This window comes from Talpa europaea (genome assembly GCF_964194135.1).
Source record: "Talpa europaea genome assembly, chromosome: 5".
NCBI lineage: Eukaryota > Metazoa > Chordata > Mammalia > Eulipotyphla > Talpidae > Talpa > Talpa europaea.
Window position 1 is genome coordinate 98,542,920 of NC_140071.1, and position 18,042 is coordinate 98,560,961.

Genomic DNA, 18,042 nt, shown 5'->3' on the forward strand with positions numbered 1-18,042 from the left:
GTTGCATGAGGACTTACAAGTTTCAATTAGTGTGGCCATGTAACTCATCATCCAAATTCAACACTTTAGAGAGTGAGCACATATGCTATTAATGATTACCTAAGAACAATAGATACAAACCAAGACTGGTCCATGTAAATCAAGGTATATGATCATCCTAATCCTAATGCTTTTGATTGCAAGTAACAGAAAACACACATGAAATTGGCTTAAACAAAAAGTGAAATTTACTAGTATCCTAAAAGTCCAGTGTTTTGGAGTACTGTAGGTATGGTTTGGTGAGGACTCTAGCTTTGTTTCTATATTTTCTAAGCTACCGACTTCTGTGGCTGGCTTCCCTTATAGTTTTTGGATATCATGCTAACAATAGTCTGGGCTATAGACCTCATTTATAAACAGTAATAGAAAGAAACTTGTTCCTCTCATGAATATAGAATGATTCTGAAGCTTCCTTATTATTACTTCTGAACTAATCTCTGTGACAAGGGAAATGTCTTGTGCGGATTGTCTTAGATATGGGATATCTAAATAGGATTACCCTGATTCTCTTAGACTAATCAGAGTCCATTCAAGAAACTGGTGCAGGGTCAATCTTTCTTGGAAAACAGGCAATTAAATGAAGGAGAAAGGGGGTGGGACAGATGTTCTACAAGTAACTACAGTGTTTACAGTGAAGTCCAGTGCCATTGCTTGTTTGCATTTCCTTTAGGCATCTATTACTGAGTTCCTGCAAGAACCTAGCATACTGAGGGTGCATTTTCCTTCTAGTGCGAATTGATAGTATAAGATAATTTCTTTGCAAGGAGAGAGGAAAAAACAAAATAAAACTACCATCCCATTTTTCTCTTTTGTTTTGCTGTATGGTTGTAATAATGATTTTTTTTTTTTAACAGACTAATAGGGATGCCAAAGGAAAAATATGATCCTCCAGATCCTCGCAGAATTTATACCATCATGTCAGCAGAGGAGGTAGCCAATGGGAAAAAATCTCACTGGGCAGAATTAGAAATCTCGGGTGAGTAGAATCTGAAGCATTTAATCCAGGATAATATAGCAAAATGAACAAGACTTAACTTTTGCTATTTTATTTGTTGTGCATTTTTTATTAAATTATTAAGAAAATATAAGATGGTATGGTACTAGGGTTTATTTGTTTTATCTGTGATTCAAGATCTGTTTTCATCCTTTTTTTTTTTTTTTTTTTTTTTTTTTTTTTTTTGAGATTAATACCTTAAACCAGAGTTGGCATCTGGAGTTGAAAACATTGGGAGTTCAATTTCTAAGTAAAGCCTCGGTCTTTGTTATGGTAGATTTTGTTTTGGCTATTGTGGAATAATGCTTTTTGCAAATTGAAATTTTGCCATCCTCCTGTCATCCCAGTGTTGACAGAGTGGGAAACCTAGGAGCTCTTTATTCTAACAAATATTGTCATGTGATTTCACATGTTTATGATTTCTTAGAATATGATTTCTAGAAACTCATAACCCCAATCTAATAGTGAGAAAGCATCAGACAAACTCAGATTGAAGGATATCCTACAAAATATCTAACTAGTGATACTCAGAATTGTCAAGGCCATAAAAAGCAAGGAAAGACTAAGTAAGAAACTGAGGAGATGTGATGACTAAAATGCACAATGGTATCCTAAATTGAATCTTGGAACAAAAAGGTATAAACACGGATGAAATCCAAATAAAGACTGTAAATTAGTTAGAAGCAAGGTACCCATATTGGATTCCTAGTTGTGACAAATTACCATGGTAATATAAGATGATATTAAGGGAAACTACATGGGTATATAGGAACTCTGTGTTATCTTGGTAACTTTTCTGTAAGTCTAAAATTAGTACAAAGTTAAAAGTTTGTAAGTTCAGTTTTTCTTTCATGAATTGAAACGGTACAGATTATATATATAGGATTAAATTTTTTTCTCAGTAGACTTTCATTTGGAAGCGTTAACCCCATAGTATGAGTGCAAAAATTATCTCCACATTTAGCAAAAAGGTAAGTGGGTGGGTAAGTGGTAATCAAAAGGATGAATATGAAAAACTCTCAGTTTCACAACCTGATGCTATTGACATTTAAAACTGCATAATTCTTTGTGGTTGGGACTGTGATGTGCACTATAGGATGTTAAGAAGCATTCCGAGCCTCTACCCTCTATCAGATGCCAGTAGCATCCCTCTAGTTTTCACAGCCTAAAATATCTTAAGATTGCCAGCGTCCCTTGGAGAGCAAACTCACCCTTGATTGAGGATCACTCAGTTAAACCCTGAGTAAAACGGAAATAAGTTTCTCTTTTATTGGAACCTCTTTTGATTTGCATGCTTTGTTTCCTATGGAAATGCAAAACCCTTTTTGACACTTTGCCTGAAGGAACCTGTGGTAGAATCCTGGACAGAAGATGTGAATTTGAGTTTACTCCTTAATAACTACATGAAAAGTAACATTTGAGATTTTGTGCCCTTTCTACCTTGCACTGTTCTTTTAATCAAAATCTATCATTTGTAAAGTAATAATACAGTTAAAATACAATTTTATAGAATATATTTTGTATACATTAATTAAGGTAATACATCATTTTATAGAATCTGAGACTAGGTGATTTACCCACACTTACATAGTTATTAAATGTTAAAACTCAGTACCTTGAACCAGAGCTTCTAACGTTTTCTAATGCACATACTCCACTATATCCTCTGATACTGACTGACTGATTCAGTTTAATGTGTGACAGTTTCCTTGAGTATATTGTACTTAATGCAAAATCTAAACCAGAGTGATTATAATTGTAATATCAGAAAAATGGATTTCTCTCTTCCAGGAGTGAAACAATTTTCCTGGTGGATTATCAATTTTTTTTTCTAATTCATAGTAATACTTTTGTCTATTTAAAGTTTGTAGACTTATTCAGGCCCCTAGATATAGATTAATCTTAAACTGGTAATTTTCTTTATTTTTTTATATATATATAGATATGTATATGTATATATATATGCATATAAAACTTTGAACTTTATTTTTTCTTAACAGCCTTGTCCATTTTTAAATAATGTTTGCTTTTCCACACCCCCTCAGGTGTAGTCCCCATAGAGTTTCCTTCACCAATGCACCCTTGCACCATCACCTCAGTCCCCTGTGCTCCTCCCTCCCTCCCTCTGATCCCTATCCCTCCCCTTCAGGATATCTCTGATTTATAATTGTCTGTTTTTGCTTTGTTGTGTTTTGTACTGTTATTTTTTTTTTTACACTGATGTCTTATTTGGTTCCCCTATATTCCTGCTATAAATGAAACCATGCGATATTTTTCTTTTTCCTTCTGGCTTGTTTCCCTGAGCATAATTCCTTCTAGCTCCATCCACATTGCTGCGAATGGCATGAGTTTATCTCTTTTGATTGCTAAAGAATATTCCATTGTGTCTATATGCCACATCTTCCTGATCCAGTCATCTATTTTTGGGCATTTGGGTTGTTTCCAGGTTTTGTCTATTGTAAATAGTGCTGCAATAAACATAGGGTTACAGGTGTTCTTTTGAATCACTGTTTCTGTGTTCTTTGGGTAGATCCCTAGGAGTGGAATTGCCGGGTCGTATGGTAGCTCCATTTTTAGTAGATTGAGGAACCTCCAGACAGCTCTCCACAGTGGTTGGACCAGTCTGCATTCCCACCAGCAATGTAGGAGCGTTCCTTTTTCACCACATCCTCGTCAACATTTGATGTTGCTTTTTATTTTTTTATATGTGCCATTCTTACTGGTGTAAGGTGGTATCTCAATGTGGTTTTAATTTGCATTTCCCTGATTATAAGGGATGTTGAACATTTTTTCCATATGCCTGTTGGCCATTTGCATTTCCTCTTTGGAGAAATGTCTTTTAAGTTCTTTTGCCCATTTCTTGACTGGATTGTTTATTTTGTTTTTGTTGAGTTATGTGAGTTGTTTGTATATCTTTGTGGTCAGTCCCTTATCAGTTGACTGCAGTGCAAAGATTTTTTTCTCAGTGTGGGGTGTCTCTCTCTTTTGGTTCATTTCTGTTTTGCTGTGCAGAAGCTTTTCAGTTTGATATAATCCCAGATGCTTATCTTTTTCTTGACTTTCTTTGTTTTGGGTGATGAGTCTTTAAAGATGTTATTGCGATGTATGTCTTGTAGTGTTTTACCTATACTTTCTTCTATACATTTTATGGTTTCAGGTCTTATGTCCAGTTCTTTCATCCATTTTGAGTTGATTTTTGTGCACGGTGAAAGTTAGTAGACTACTAACCACTGGACCAGTTTCATTTTTTTTTGCATGTGGTGGTCCAGTTAAACTGGTAGTTTTTGTGGAGTATGTAAAAAATACTTTTGTTAGGACTATAACTTAAAAATCGTTCAGGACTTTTCTAGCATAGACGCTCATTTCAATCCCATTTTCTCTTGAGGCAACATGATCACTCTGATTCCAAGGATTTCTTCATTATGCCACATCTCATTTAATACATGGGAGGTCCAGGAGAGGAAATGGTTGTGAAACAAAAGTGGCAAGAAATTTAAGAAGGGCCAGGTGTGTTGGGATGCAATCACATGGCATGAAAAACAAAATTAAAATATCAAAGACAATGACTTTTATATAGAAATGTCTGTGTATATTTGAAGGCTCTTCTACCACTTTTTAGTCCTTTTATAAATACAATAGTTTGTTCTTCAGCTTGGGCCTAAAGTTTAATGCTTCAATATTTTGCCTTTTAGGTAGAGTGCGGAGCTTAAGTACATCACTTTGGTCATTGACACACTTGACAGCACTGCACCTAAATGACAATTACCTTAGTCGCATTCCACCTGATATTGCCAAGCTTCATAATCTGGTTTACCTGGATCTGTCATCCAATAAACTCAGAAGTTTACCAGCAGAACTAGGAAACATGGTGTCTCTCAGGTGAGGAAATATGGTAAATATGACTCCTATATACATTCTAAATTTGCCAAATAAGAAAATTTGTTACCCATCTTACGGTAGGGTTTCCTTAAGTGTGTGAAGATCAGATGATACAAACTGTGTAAGCATAGTGTTGGCATCTATTGAGCAATTTTCCCCTTTCTTTGATTTTGGAAATTTTGGCTAAAGTATGCTTATATCACTAATTTCTTTGGATAGACGTGAGGTATAAGAATAGGGCTAAGTACTAAATCTCATTTCAGGCATATGTGTATGATGAGACTAGTCAGAAATAATTGGGAAAATATGATTTACTTACAAGTAAAACTTCTACAAGCATATCTCTGAGGCAAGGTATTCTTACATACAACTCCTTAAGAAGACCTTTAAACCTAGTAATAAATGGATTCCTTTGTAGTTTTTCAGTGGTCTAAGAACTTTTCATAGAGAAAAATTTAAAAAAAAGTTTAAAAAATCTTTTATAAATGTTTTTATAATAAACAAGGGTTATTTTCTACCTTACTTGCTGAGTAGTAATTTTAAAAATTGATTGTCATATGTTTGAAGATTTGTGTTGTTTTTAGAATCTTGTTTCTCACCATCCCCTTACTGTTTGTTTTTTAAAGATAATTTTTAGTCATTTAATGAGAACTGTTAATTTTTTTCTGTAGTCTGCCCCAAATTTTACAATCATAAACTCAAATCTTAACTATGCTATCCTACCTATGTTATCCTGTGCTTTATTTTTGAGTTTGCTCTGTGATAGTTGTGATTTTATATAATATCTGATGTAATTATTATAAAAATTGATACAGGTGATTGGCTATTAATTATCATTAAATCCTGAAATTTGTAAAAAAAAAATTACTTTTTTTCTATGAATTAAGATATGTTCAAGGATACCTGTTGTCTTTGCTACTCTGATTTACATCTGATAGATGATAATATGTAATTCCTACACCTTTAATAATCTGTGCTAGAGAATGAGTGAATCTTAGAAACAGTGTTAATTTTAGAAATTATATGTTTTATAGTACTTTAATAACTGCTCAAAATTTTTGGATGAGAGTGTAGAAATGTTCCTTGAATGTAATAAAATGCTTCTAGGGAAAATAAAGTTTGAAATATTAAACTAAAAAAAATTTTTTTTTAACAGGGAATTGCTTTTAAATAACAATCTGTTACGGGTTTTGCCTTATGAACTTGGTCGGCTCTTCCAGCTACAAACTCTAGGTTTGAAAGGTGAGTGATTTTTAAAAAATAAAAAAAAAAAAAATGATAGCATTAGCACTCAATATTAAGGTTTTCTGAGTCTTTTAAAGACCATTTTGGTTATAATATAGCAGATTTTAGTATAATTTTGAGAATATGACTGTACTTGCTCTTGAAAGAAAAGTGGTTCTTTGGTGTCTTGTTTGAGCTGTAGGATTTCAGCATGCTGTTACCATATTAACAATTTTGTATGATGAAAGATTTTTGTTCAGTTTTTATATTTTACCATTAGTATTTTATAACACTCAGATAGTTCTTTTTAAATTAACACTGTAATTTTTTCCCATTTGCCTGCCCCACTTTTTAAAAAAAAAAAAAAACAAACAATGACTTAATAGAGTAAAACTTAACCTTAATCAGAAAGTCACTTGTCAAATTTTGATAGAGTAGATAAAAGAGTATTCATATATGATTATAAAGAGAGGAAAACATTGCAGTAAAAGTGAGCTTTACCTATTAACTGTAATTACTCTAAATAAAATATGTCAATCCAAAAGTCCATGCTCCTTTGATAAGTAATACTGATATAGAAAGTGAAATTTGTGTAATTTTCTCTTAAGGCATACCATGGACGAAGAGTTTATTTTAAATCAGAAGACTTAATACAGTTACACTTTATCAGTTAAAGATTTTATTCGATGAACATAAGAATTGAACATTAATCAAAGTTTTATACAGTGTATACTCTGATATATTTTATTTTCCTTTTTTCAATGATTATCTCCATGAACATGTTGTGTTTGCATTTATTTTTCTCATATAATGGAGTTTTAAGAATAAAGCTTGAATAAGAATAGGAAGAGTGCTCATATTACTGTTTGAAGTGACTGAAATGTTATTTAACTTCTTTGTGCAATAAATACTTGTTAAATTTGATAATTATATAAACGATCTGGTTCTTGTGTTTTTAATTTCTGTGATATTTTATTGATAATTTTTTTAGTCATTTATACAATGGACAGGGGTATGCTTATATCCAAAATATTTTCTTGAGGATCAACCTAGGGCATTTGAAATTTAGCTGTTGGAATATTGTACCTTGTTATTTTTTTTTAATTTATTTTTTCTAGATTTAAGGAAAAAATCAGAAAAATTATTTTTCTTACATCATCGTAGTCCCCATAGTTCTCTCTCTCTCTCTCTTTTTTTAAGGATTTATTTATTTATGCACACAAGAGCTGGTGTACAGGCCAGAGATGCAGGGGGGTTGAGAGGATTCACCAGAGACAGAGCGGGGAACAGAACAGGCATACTGACCGAAATGCACTGCTGAGGGGAGCAGTGGGTGAGACAAATGTCTGCTTGGCCATGTGGGTTGCTCCCGGACTGGCCAGGGGACTCAACTCATGCTGCAGAGGCTGCGGATTGTGTTATAGGGCAGTGCTTAACACCTTGCGCCACCAGGGAGGCCCCCATAGTTCTCTCGCTAACATATCACCCATGTGAACCATCATTATATTCCCTTGTGTTCTTCCCTACCTTCTTTGAATCTCTTCCCTCCACATCCTTTGCTTATATGCCTCAGATCTATGGTCAACTTGCTAGTTTGGACTTTTTCTTGACGTTTTGTTTGGCTTCTCTGTATTCCACATGTAAGTGAAACGATCTGATAAATATCTTCTTCCTTCTTACTTACTTTTGCTAGCAGCTATATCAGCTAAATCTTATTCTTAAATAGAATTGAAACAACTGTCCAGCTAGAGTTGGAGTGGGAACTGTTCCCTTAAAAAAATTATGGAATATTTACCATTTTTTATAATCTTAGATTCATGAAATACGAAATTCACACTTTTGTGCTCTTTATAAGAAAGGATTTTTTGTCTCTAAGAATAACCAGTTTCGGGCCTCCCCGGTGGCGCAGTGGTTGAGCGCTGGGTTGCGAAGCTGCCTGCGGCCTCTGCGGCACTGGTTCGATTCCCGGCTGCTCCCCGGCCACCGGAGGAGGGTCCCACATGGCGCGCAGACCTCTCCTGCCGCCCGCTGCTCCCCTCAGCAGTGTACTTCGGTCCTTCTGCCTGCTCTGCTCCCCGCTCTGGCTCTGGTGAATTCTCTTACCCTCCCGCACTTCTGACTGTACCCAGTGCATGTATAAACAAACAAACAAATAAATAAATAAATAAAACATGCCTCTATTAAAAAAAAAATAACCAGTTTCTCACTTTTAATATATGTCAGAACAGATATTTCTCCTTTATTGATGGAACACATCAGTGACAAATGAATAATTTGCTATTGACCTCAGCCACTTTGTCCTTTGTACCAAGTATCATTCCTGAAAAACCAGTTGTTTCATTACTCCATTCCATGTTATGTTATAGAGAATGTTTCCAGAAAATTTATGCTAAGTATCAACAGAATGAATCATGAATATCTGTTATTTCCTTAGTCCTACATTCTTATTTTACCAGTAAAATATTTGTCTTCCAAACAACTGTTTTTGCCTGGACTTCTTTTAACATCCTTTTGTCTATTGATTCACATTTGTAGAAACTTTTTTTTAAGATAGTCTTTTAGATTAGACACCAGCCCTGCTTCGCCAGCTGTACCTGAAATTTGTTCATCGTCTGTAGATACGGTGTGTTTCTTAAACTTCAGTTTGTTTTATGACAAACTTATACAGGCCTTTTCTTTAAGAATCTGTTGTTCTGACAGTGCCACTTTCTGTTGAGTAGATCCAGTATGGAAGAACAAGGGTCTTTTAGGAGCAAAAGAAAACCAGAGCCCTTTGTTCCTTCTTTTAAAAGTTTAGAATGGTAAAAACAGGGTTGGTTTTATGAAGCAATTGAAAAAAATAAAATGTCCCTAGTGAAAGATAGCTTTATAGTCCTAGGAAGGTAAAACTTGAAATGATCTCATAATCAGTTTTAGATACCACAAATTAGTATTTTGTATCTATGAAAGGTGAGCGATTGGAATGGAACTTTTAAAATGGCACATTGTTATATTTAAAAGGAACAATGAGAATGGATTGCCTTTGAGATATCATTCTGTCTTGAAATAGGAAAAACGTATGTCTATTTTCTGTTTTCTTCTGAAACAGATACTGAAATTTTGATAACAATTTTGATCGTCCTGGCCCAGAGAAGCTAGTTTTTAGAAATTCTATTTTAAGATTTGAGGTGATTGTGTAGAGGGTAGGATATTTGGGGTTAGGGTAAGTAGACCTCTTTAAGCAATAGATATGGCCAATCCAGTAACTTAGAATGATCTCTCAAATAGACCCAAAGTGTATTAATTCTGTGGAAGAGAAGAAATAAGAAAATTCTCACATAATTATTTTAAAATAATTCATAATTTATGTCTTAAGGCATAAGTCAATACTGTCTCTCACATATGGGCCAAAGAGCTGTCCTCAGATATTGGACCTCGATTTCCCAAATTAATAATTTAGAATTTCCATTAATTGAGAACATTTTTCCAAAAATTGCTTGTATACTTCATGGCAGTAGCAGGCTCTTTTACTGAATAAAGTTTTTTTATTTATGAAATAAAATACATTAAAGGGACAAGTAAACCTTTATAACTTTTAGGAGATAATAGGGAACATATTTCCCACCTTGGATAGGGCAGGATTTAACAACACATGAAATGAATTTAAAAATCTTACAATTAAAGCTACAACAATAAAAAATATCAAACCTTCACTAAAAGATACCAACAGAGAAAACAAAGAGAAAAGTAACAGAAAGGTACATTTATAATACAAGAGAAAAAAAAAACCCTGAAAAGATCCATAAGAAACAAATAAACCAAATGAAAATAAGCAAGACAATAGCAGTTGCACAGAAGCAACATGGCCAATAAATATATTAAGAGATGCTTAATCTTATTAGGAGTTGGGAAAATAAAATTAGCATTTTATTTTTATTGGGTAAGTATCTAAAAGTGGGATTGCTGGTTTGTATGGTAGCTGTGTATTAAACTTCATAAGAAACTGCCACGATTTTCAGTAGCAACTGTGTTATTTTGTATTCCCACTGAAACTGTGAGAGGGGTTTAGTTGCTATTCATCTTTGTGAGTGCTTTGGTGTATTATCAACATTTTAATATTTACCTTTTTTATAGGATGTAGTAATATCTCATAGCTTTAATTATTGTTTCTCTGACATGATTTTGTGTGTTATCTTTTCACATATTTATAATCCATATGCCTTATTTGGTAAAGTGTCTTTTCATATCTTTTTCTATTTTTATTGTTGAGTTGCTTTTTCTAATTATTGAAATTTGAGAGTCATATTCTGCACTCAAGTCCTTTTTTGGATAACTGTTTTGCAAATATTTTCTTCCCATTTGTGACTTTTCTATTTTCTTTACATGACCTTTTAAAGGCCAGTTTTCCATTTTAATGAAGTTTAATTTACCACTTGTTTTTGCTTATGGGTGATGTCCTTGGGTCTAAGAAATCTTTGCTTCACTTGAATACGTGAAGATTTTCTTTTATAAATTTTGTACTTTCCAGTTTCACATTTAGGTCTGTGAACTTTTTGAGTTAATTTCACTTTATGTTGTAAGGTTTGTTCTTTTTTTTTAAGATTATTTATTTATGCACAAAACTGGGGTACAGGCCAGAGGCACAGGGTATGGGGGAAGGATTCACCAGAGACAGAGTGGGGAGCAGAACAGGCAGAGTGACTGAAATACACTGCTGAGAAGAGCAGCTGGCTAGGCAGGAGAGGTCTGCTGTGCCATGTGGGTCAGCCCCCTGGCCAGGGATCAAAGGCATGCTGCAGTTGTGACAGCTTCATAGTGCTGAGACTTAATCCCTTGCGCCACCAGGAAGGCGTGCAAGGTTTGTTCGTTTGCATAGGCATATCCCTTCGTTGCAGCACTATTTGTTGAAGATTCCCTTGCAATTTCGTAAAAATTCAGTTGACCCAAATATATACGAGTATACTGCCAGTTAGTCTATCCTACTGGTTTGGTTTTCTTTGGATCTTTGAATGTGTTAAAACAGTGCGCTTTTATTATTTTTAAGATTTTTTGCCGCAGACCAGCTCAGCGGTGGCGGGAGATTGAGACAGTCTCAGGGTTGAGTGAGAACGAGCAAAAGGTGGTCGAAGGAATTAGGGCGGGGGACAAGAAAGAATGACACACAGACACACTCAAGGGAGAGTGAAAATCTGAGTGTAATTTGCTCAAATCATTACGCATATTTATACATTTTCAAAAGGCATTAGGTCACACAAAATCTATTTTCCCAGCATAACAATGTTTTTTGTTACCTAGGCATAGAATACAATTTTCTAGCTAATAGTTTACAAGTTGCTAAGCATATGTGGTTATATTTCCTGAAACTGATTTTTACATATATAGAAAAAGTCAGGTAAGAAAATTAATTATGGACAAGTTGCTAAGTTACTACTTATTCAGAAACAATGATTAACTGGTTAATGGTTAAACTGCTTTGTAGGTAATTCCATCAGGCTTGTTTGTAGGCAACGCTCTCAGCAGCCTTGTTTTCAAGCAAAGAAGGGGTTTTTTACTGCAGGCTTATTGCCTAGATTGGGCTTATAGGCTTGTAGGCCTTGTTTGATCTGAACGCCAAAGTTTATTATGATGAAGCCCCTCGGGGACTGCGTCTGTCTTAGGTCGTCAGGAGTCACAGACATGAGGCTGGCCAGTGCCTTCTTTAGTCTGCCCCCAATCTTACCCATCATTGACTGTCCAGTCCAGCGCACAGGGGAAGAGGGTCTTACGTACTCTATTTGTGAGCATCCACAGTACAGCCACTCTTTATTTCATCCAATTACTGGCGAGCAATGGTGGCAACAGTGGCATTGCCAACCATGGTGGCAGGAGCTGCCACAATTTTTATTGAGTTAACATTAGTTTATAACATTAGTTTATAACATCATGTAAGTTTCAGGTATACAGCATTATCTTCAGCATCTATATACACTATATCATAATCTCCAGCAAAGTTTAACTTCATTCCATCACTGTACAGTTTTTCCCCTTTGCCTTTTTACCTATTTCACCCACTCCTCAACCTCCTTCTCGAACTCTGGTTACTATCAGTCTATTCTCTGTCAGAGTTTTGATTTTTTTTAAAGATTTATTTATTTATGCGTAGAGCTGGGGTGTAGGCCAGAGGTGCGGGGAGTGGGAGTGAGAGGATTCACCAGTGACAGAGTGGGGAACAGAACAGGCAGGTTGACTGAAATACAATGCTGAGGGGAGCAGCGGGCACAACAGGAGAGGTCTGCTGTGCCATGTGGATAGTTCCCTGGCTGTCGGGGGGATCGAACTCGTGCTGTAGAGGCTGTGGATAGCTTCACAGTGCTGTGCATAACGCCTCAGGTGGGGCCCAGAGTTTTGATTTTTTTTTTTAATAATCCATGTAAGTGAATTCATGGCATTTGTCTGTCTTCATGTGACTTATTTCAATTAGTGTAATACCCTTAAGATCTGTCCATGTTGTTGGTGGCAGGATTTCATCTTTACTTTTTTTAAATGAGTAACATTCCAGTGTGTAAGAGAGAGTGTGTGTACCACATTTTCTTTATTCATCTGTTAGTGGATACTTAGATTGTTGTCATACCTTGGCAGTCATAAATAATGCAGTAAACTTAACGGTGCGTGTATCTTTTTTTTTAATGTTCATAATTTTATTTTATTTTTACTTTTTATTCTCTTCCATCAAGCCACCCTACACCATACGTCATCTGCCTCCCTCCTGCATCCTCTCCCCTATTCCCTCTGGTAACCATTATCCTTTTGCCAAGTTCAAGTTTTATTCCTTCCATTCTTTGCATGTAAATGGTTTTCTTGGGGAGGGGGATAATTGTATTCACAGATGAGTGAAACCATCTGATTCCTGTTTTTCATTTTTTGATTTGTTTCACTTAACATAATCACCTCGGGGTCCATCCATTTTTGTCCCAGATGCCACCTATTGAGTACCTTTGCCCAATTTTTTTTTGTGTGTAGAAGAACGGAGGCGTAGGCCAGAGGGAGAGGGTGGGAGGATTCGCCAAGCAGAGTGGGGAACAGAACAGGCAGATTGACTGAAATACACTGCTAAGGGGAGACAGTGGATGAGACAGGAGAGGTCTGCTGTGACGTATGTGGGTTAGCTCCCTGGCCAGGGGTTGAACTCAGGCTGTAGCAGTGATAGTGCTGAGAACCCTTAGGCCACCATGGAGACCCCCATTGTCCCCATTTTTAATTGGGCTGTTTGTTACTTTGTTTTTGGGTTATATAAGAACTTTGTAAATTTTGGAGATTAGCCTTTGTCATATGTGATATGCGAATATTTTTTTCCCATTTTGTAGGGTTTGTTTTGTGATGGTGTTTTTGAGGTACAAAAGCTTTAAAGTTGAATGTAATCTCACTTGTTTATTTTTGCATGTTTTCCTTGCTGTGGGGTTGTATTTCCAAATACATCTTTGTGGAGGTATCCTGTAGTGTGTCTCCCAGTTTCAATTATTTGATGTTAGTTCATAGATCCAGGTCTTTAATTCATTTTGAATTGATTTTTGTGTATGGAGTTAAATATGGGTATCCCTTCATTTTTTTGCATGTGACTATCCATGTTTCCCCACACCAATTATTAAAGAGGCTATCTTTTCTCCATAGTATGGCTGTAACTCTTTTGTCGAAGATTAACTGTCTGTATTTATATGGCTTTATCAGTATGCTCTCAGTTCTATTCCATTAGTCTGAATTTCTGTTTTTATTCCAGTACTATACTGTTTTGATTATTGTTTCTGTATAATATAGCTTGAAGTCAGGAAGTGTGATACCTTTTCAAATTTGTGCTTACAAATTCTTTGGATAAACACCCAGTGGTGTAATGGTTTTATCATGCTATTTCTGTTCTTAATTTTTTTGAAAACTCTCCATACTGTTTCTTTAATGACTCTACCAATTTACATTCCCACCAATAGGGTATATGAGTTTCTTTTTCTCCATATCCTCATCAACATTTGTTATTTATTGTCCTTTTTCGATAACAGCCATTTTGAGAAGTATGAGGTGATACCTCGTTTTGGTTTTGATTTGCCTTTCCCTAGAAATAATTAATGGCTAACATCTTCTCATGTGCCAGTTTGCCTTATGTATGTCTTTTGGTGTCAGTCAAATCTATGCATTTTTTAATCAGGTTGTTTGGTTTTTGTTGTTGAATTATATGAGTTCTTTATATATTTTGAATATTAATCTGTTGAATGTATTATGCTTTTTTTTTTGCTGTGCGGAATTTGTTAATTTGTTGTAATTGTACTAGTTGTATTTTTGTTTCCCTTGCTCTAAGAGTCAAATTTACAAAGAACTACACTAAAACTAATATCCAAGAACTCAACTGCCTCTGTTTTCTTTTATGTACTTGATGATTTTTTACTAATAGTCAAGTGCTTAATCCATTTTGAATTACTTTCTATATTTGGTGTAAGATAGTAGTTAGTTTTGTTCTTCTGCATATCAGTTGTCCCTTTTTCCCAGTGCCATCTATTGATTTCTTTCTTCTTTGTGTGTGCTTGGTTCTTTGTTATAAATTAGTTGTCCATTAAAATAGTGGATTTTACAAGTCTTTTCCAGTAAATCTTTAGGTATTGTTTTTGTTGTCCTTAACAGTTTTTGCTGATTGCTTTTTCCTCTGTATGAGGGACATACTTTCAGGTTTCTTTGCATGTCTTATAATTTTTGTTAAGAACTGGACATTCAAAATAATGTGGCAACTCTGAAATCAGACTCTTTTCTCAGGGTTGTTTTTATTGCTGCTGTTGTGTGTGTTTATTGCTTTAGTGATTTTTCAGAACTAATTCTGTAAAATCAATTCTTTTCTATCATGCATGAACAATGAAGTCTTTATTTAGATGAGTGGTCGCTAATGCTTGGACAAAGATTTCCTTAAATGCCTGGAATGAGTAAATCTACTCTTGGCCAAGTGACTGTGTGTTTGGGACATACCTTCAATACTCAGCCAGGAATTTTACAGTTCTATCTTAGCCGTTACTTCTTACTTGTGCATAGTTGGAGGTCAGATAGAGGTGAGAGCTTAGATTATATTTCCTATCTTTCCTAAGCCATGTACATAGCCTTCTACATATATATGGCTTTCTAGAGTCCCAGGAAAATGTCACAACTTTCCAAAACTCTGTAGATGTCTTATTCCCAAAGTTTTCTTTTTAGTCTTTTTAGTCAGTCTCTTGTGCTCAGCTGCTTCCATGGCCTCTCTCACCCATGAAGTTAAAATATTTGCCGGCAATGGCTACCCCAACCTCTTCCTCTATGCTTTAGGTAGAAGTCTTTATAACTAGTCAAGAGTCAAGGAAACATGACACAAACCACATATTGCCCAGTCTTAGGGAATGAGGTTTTGAATGAATTCTAGTTCAATTTTAATTGTTCCAGTGGTTGCCAAGCTGCCCTGGCATTGAGGAATGACAAAATAAAACATCACAAAGCATTGATCTTTCCCATATTCTGCTTTTTTTCTTAAGTAAACACCCCCTATGTTTTTTTGCAATTGTTGGTTGATTTCCAGAGTTCTGAAATAGTTGATTCTGAAAAATTTTACCAAGATATTTTGTTCTTTTGTTAGTGCTTGTGTGGAGGGACAAAATTTTTCCATTTCATTTTGATTGAGCTGTGGTAATTTCTGTCTTTGTGTGAGTTTAATTTCTTCTGGATTATTGAATTTACAGATGCAAAATATTCTTGATATTCCCTATTCTTTTAATGCCTCAAGGTTGTTTCCTCTTTTACTCTTGATATTTATAATTTGTGTCCTTGGGAAGTGAAGCAATTCCCTCTTTTATTCTTGATAATTGTATTTAAATAATTTATAAAAGAGAGGTTTATTAACTTTACTGCCTATTGCCTTTTTCTCAAAACATCTTTTGCACTTGTTAAATCTATTATTTTTTTGTTTTAAATTTTGTTTTAAACTTTAATGCTTTCTGTCCTTTATAAGTTCCTTCTGCTTTCCTTGAAGCTCAATCCTTTTTTTCCATTGATCATTGATTTTAGATCTTTTCTTACTAATGTGTTTCAGAATGCTATAAATTTATCTTTAGACACAGATTCAGCTGCACCCTACAAATTTTGCTGATTTGTTATGAATTCACTTAAAGCACTTAAAAATTGTGACTTCTTCCTCTTTGATCCATAGATTATTTAGAAGTGATGTTTAATTTCAGAACCCTTAGGATTTTTCTGGATAATTGTTGGTGATTTCTAGCTTTATTTTGTTGAGGTCACATAGTAAGTTTTGTATGATTTCGTTCATTTAAATAGATTACTGTTTGTTTCTGGCCTCGCTTATGATCCTCTCCTGGGTAATGTTTATGTACACTTTAAAGCAATGTGTATTTTCCAGTTTTTGAGTAGGGTATTGTAAAAAAAAATATATATATATATATATATGTGTGTGTATATATATGGTCAGGATGGTTGAAAGTGTTCCTGTCTACTCTATCTGTAATGATTTCTGTATATCAGTAACTGGTAGCTGAGTTATTAAAGTCTAAAATACTATTCTTGCAACTGTTAAGAGCTGATATTCTGTATTCTAGCTCCCATTGTTGATGGATTTTGTCATGTTTTTTCTTTGAAAACAATTGATTCTTTTTCCCTTGGTCCCTATTCCTATCTGATGTTAAAGTCTTCTATTTGTCATTTGCATTAACTGGTTTGCAGCACAGTATATTTTAGCAAAATGAAACCCTTTCATAAACTTCTTTTCATGCATTACAATTCCTGTATTGGTTATTTTAAAAATTTGCTTTTGAAAATATGTAGTCTTTTTCTTTGCAAATATTGCCTCTTCTACCTTATTTTCTCTTTCTCTCTCTTGCTAAGTAAGCTGTGCTCTTAGAGTTTAAAAATTCCTTTTGTGTCCTTGTTTTCATTTGTTATTTTGTCATTAGGTTTTTCAAGAGACTCTAAGTTGGTCTGAGGCTTTCAGTTCTCAAGTTGTAATTATCTATAAAGGAGCTCTGTTGATGTGATTGATGTGAAGAAGTGGAAAGGGAGAGAAAGAGTTCTGTAATTCTCTGATTAGCTCTCTTGTTTTTTAGTAAACCTGAATTGTATATGTCTGTACACACCCCCTTTCTCTCAGGCTAGTGTGGGGTATTTCTCTTACCCCAGGTCAGTTCAGCTTTGGTAAAACCCACTTGGTTATGCTCTGCTAAAATAGTTTATTCTGTGTCAATTCTTATAAAAGATAAATGTTACTTTAGCTCCCTTCTGCCAGCGCACAATGGGAAGTTTCTTCAGTCTGGTAAGTAAGAACCTGGTTGAGTGTGGTAAGAACCTGGTCGAGTGTGGTAAGAACCTGGTCGAGTTCCTAGAGATAAAACTCTGGAAAGTGTTGGCATCCATAAGATTTTTAACTCTCAAAATAGTCATCTTTGAACTTCCAACACTTTGTTAGTTACAATTTAAAATAATCCTCATAATATTAATTCCAGTTAAAGGCTTCTGTTAATCTACTAGATTGTGATTTTCCATATCTACCATTTTGTTTGTATGTACCAGACAGACAGCAGTTTACATGGAACTCAGTTGGTGAGAATAGGAGTGCAGTTTCTAAATTTTTTTCATGTTGAATCAGAAACTAAAGTCGTGTTCTCGTTCCAGAATTTCAATTTAATGTCTATCAAAATTTCTTGTTCTCACTCTCATTTATCTTTTATTATCACCTATTTTATGTCTTTCTGACTCTTAGTGATGCTTTTTGAGTAATTTCTTTGAATGTATTTTTTCTATTAACTATTTTCAGCTCTGACTATATCGCTGAACACGTAATTTTTCTGTAATACTTTGTTGAGTCGTACATATAGTAAAATACCCAAATGCTTACGTATGCAGCTTAAATGATTTTGACAAAAGTAGACACCAGTATAACTACT

General features: G+C 34.8%; 1 protein-coding gene across 3 annotated transcripts in view; it reads left to right on the forward strand.

Annotated features, from left to right (window-relative positions):
• CNOT6L (CCR4-NOT transcription complex subunit 6 like) overlaps window positions 1-18,042 on the forward strand; it is a gene marked incomplete at its 3' end in the record, with an annotated part of 76,147 nt that overhangs the window by 25,562 nt on the left and 32,543 nt on the right. For 2 of the 3 annotated variants that reach the window (XM_084234080.1, XM_084234081.1), the window contains exons 1-3: window positions 607-1,019; window positions 4,730-4,912; window positions 6,069-6,154. In XM_084234080.1, coding sequence (XP_084090206.1) covers window positions 904-1,019; window positions 4,730-4,912; window positions 6,069-6,154 — 385 coding nt within the window. In that variant the 5' untranslated portion in view covers window positions 607-903. Of the gene's footprint in view, window positions 1-606; window positions 1,020-4,729; window positions 4,913-6,068; window positions 6,155-18,042 lie in introns of those variants that run through there. The other variant, XM_084234082.1, reaches the window with a different exon arrangement.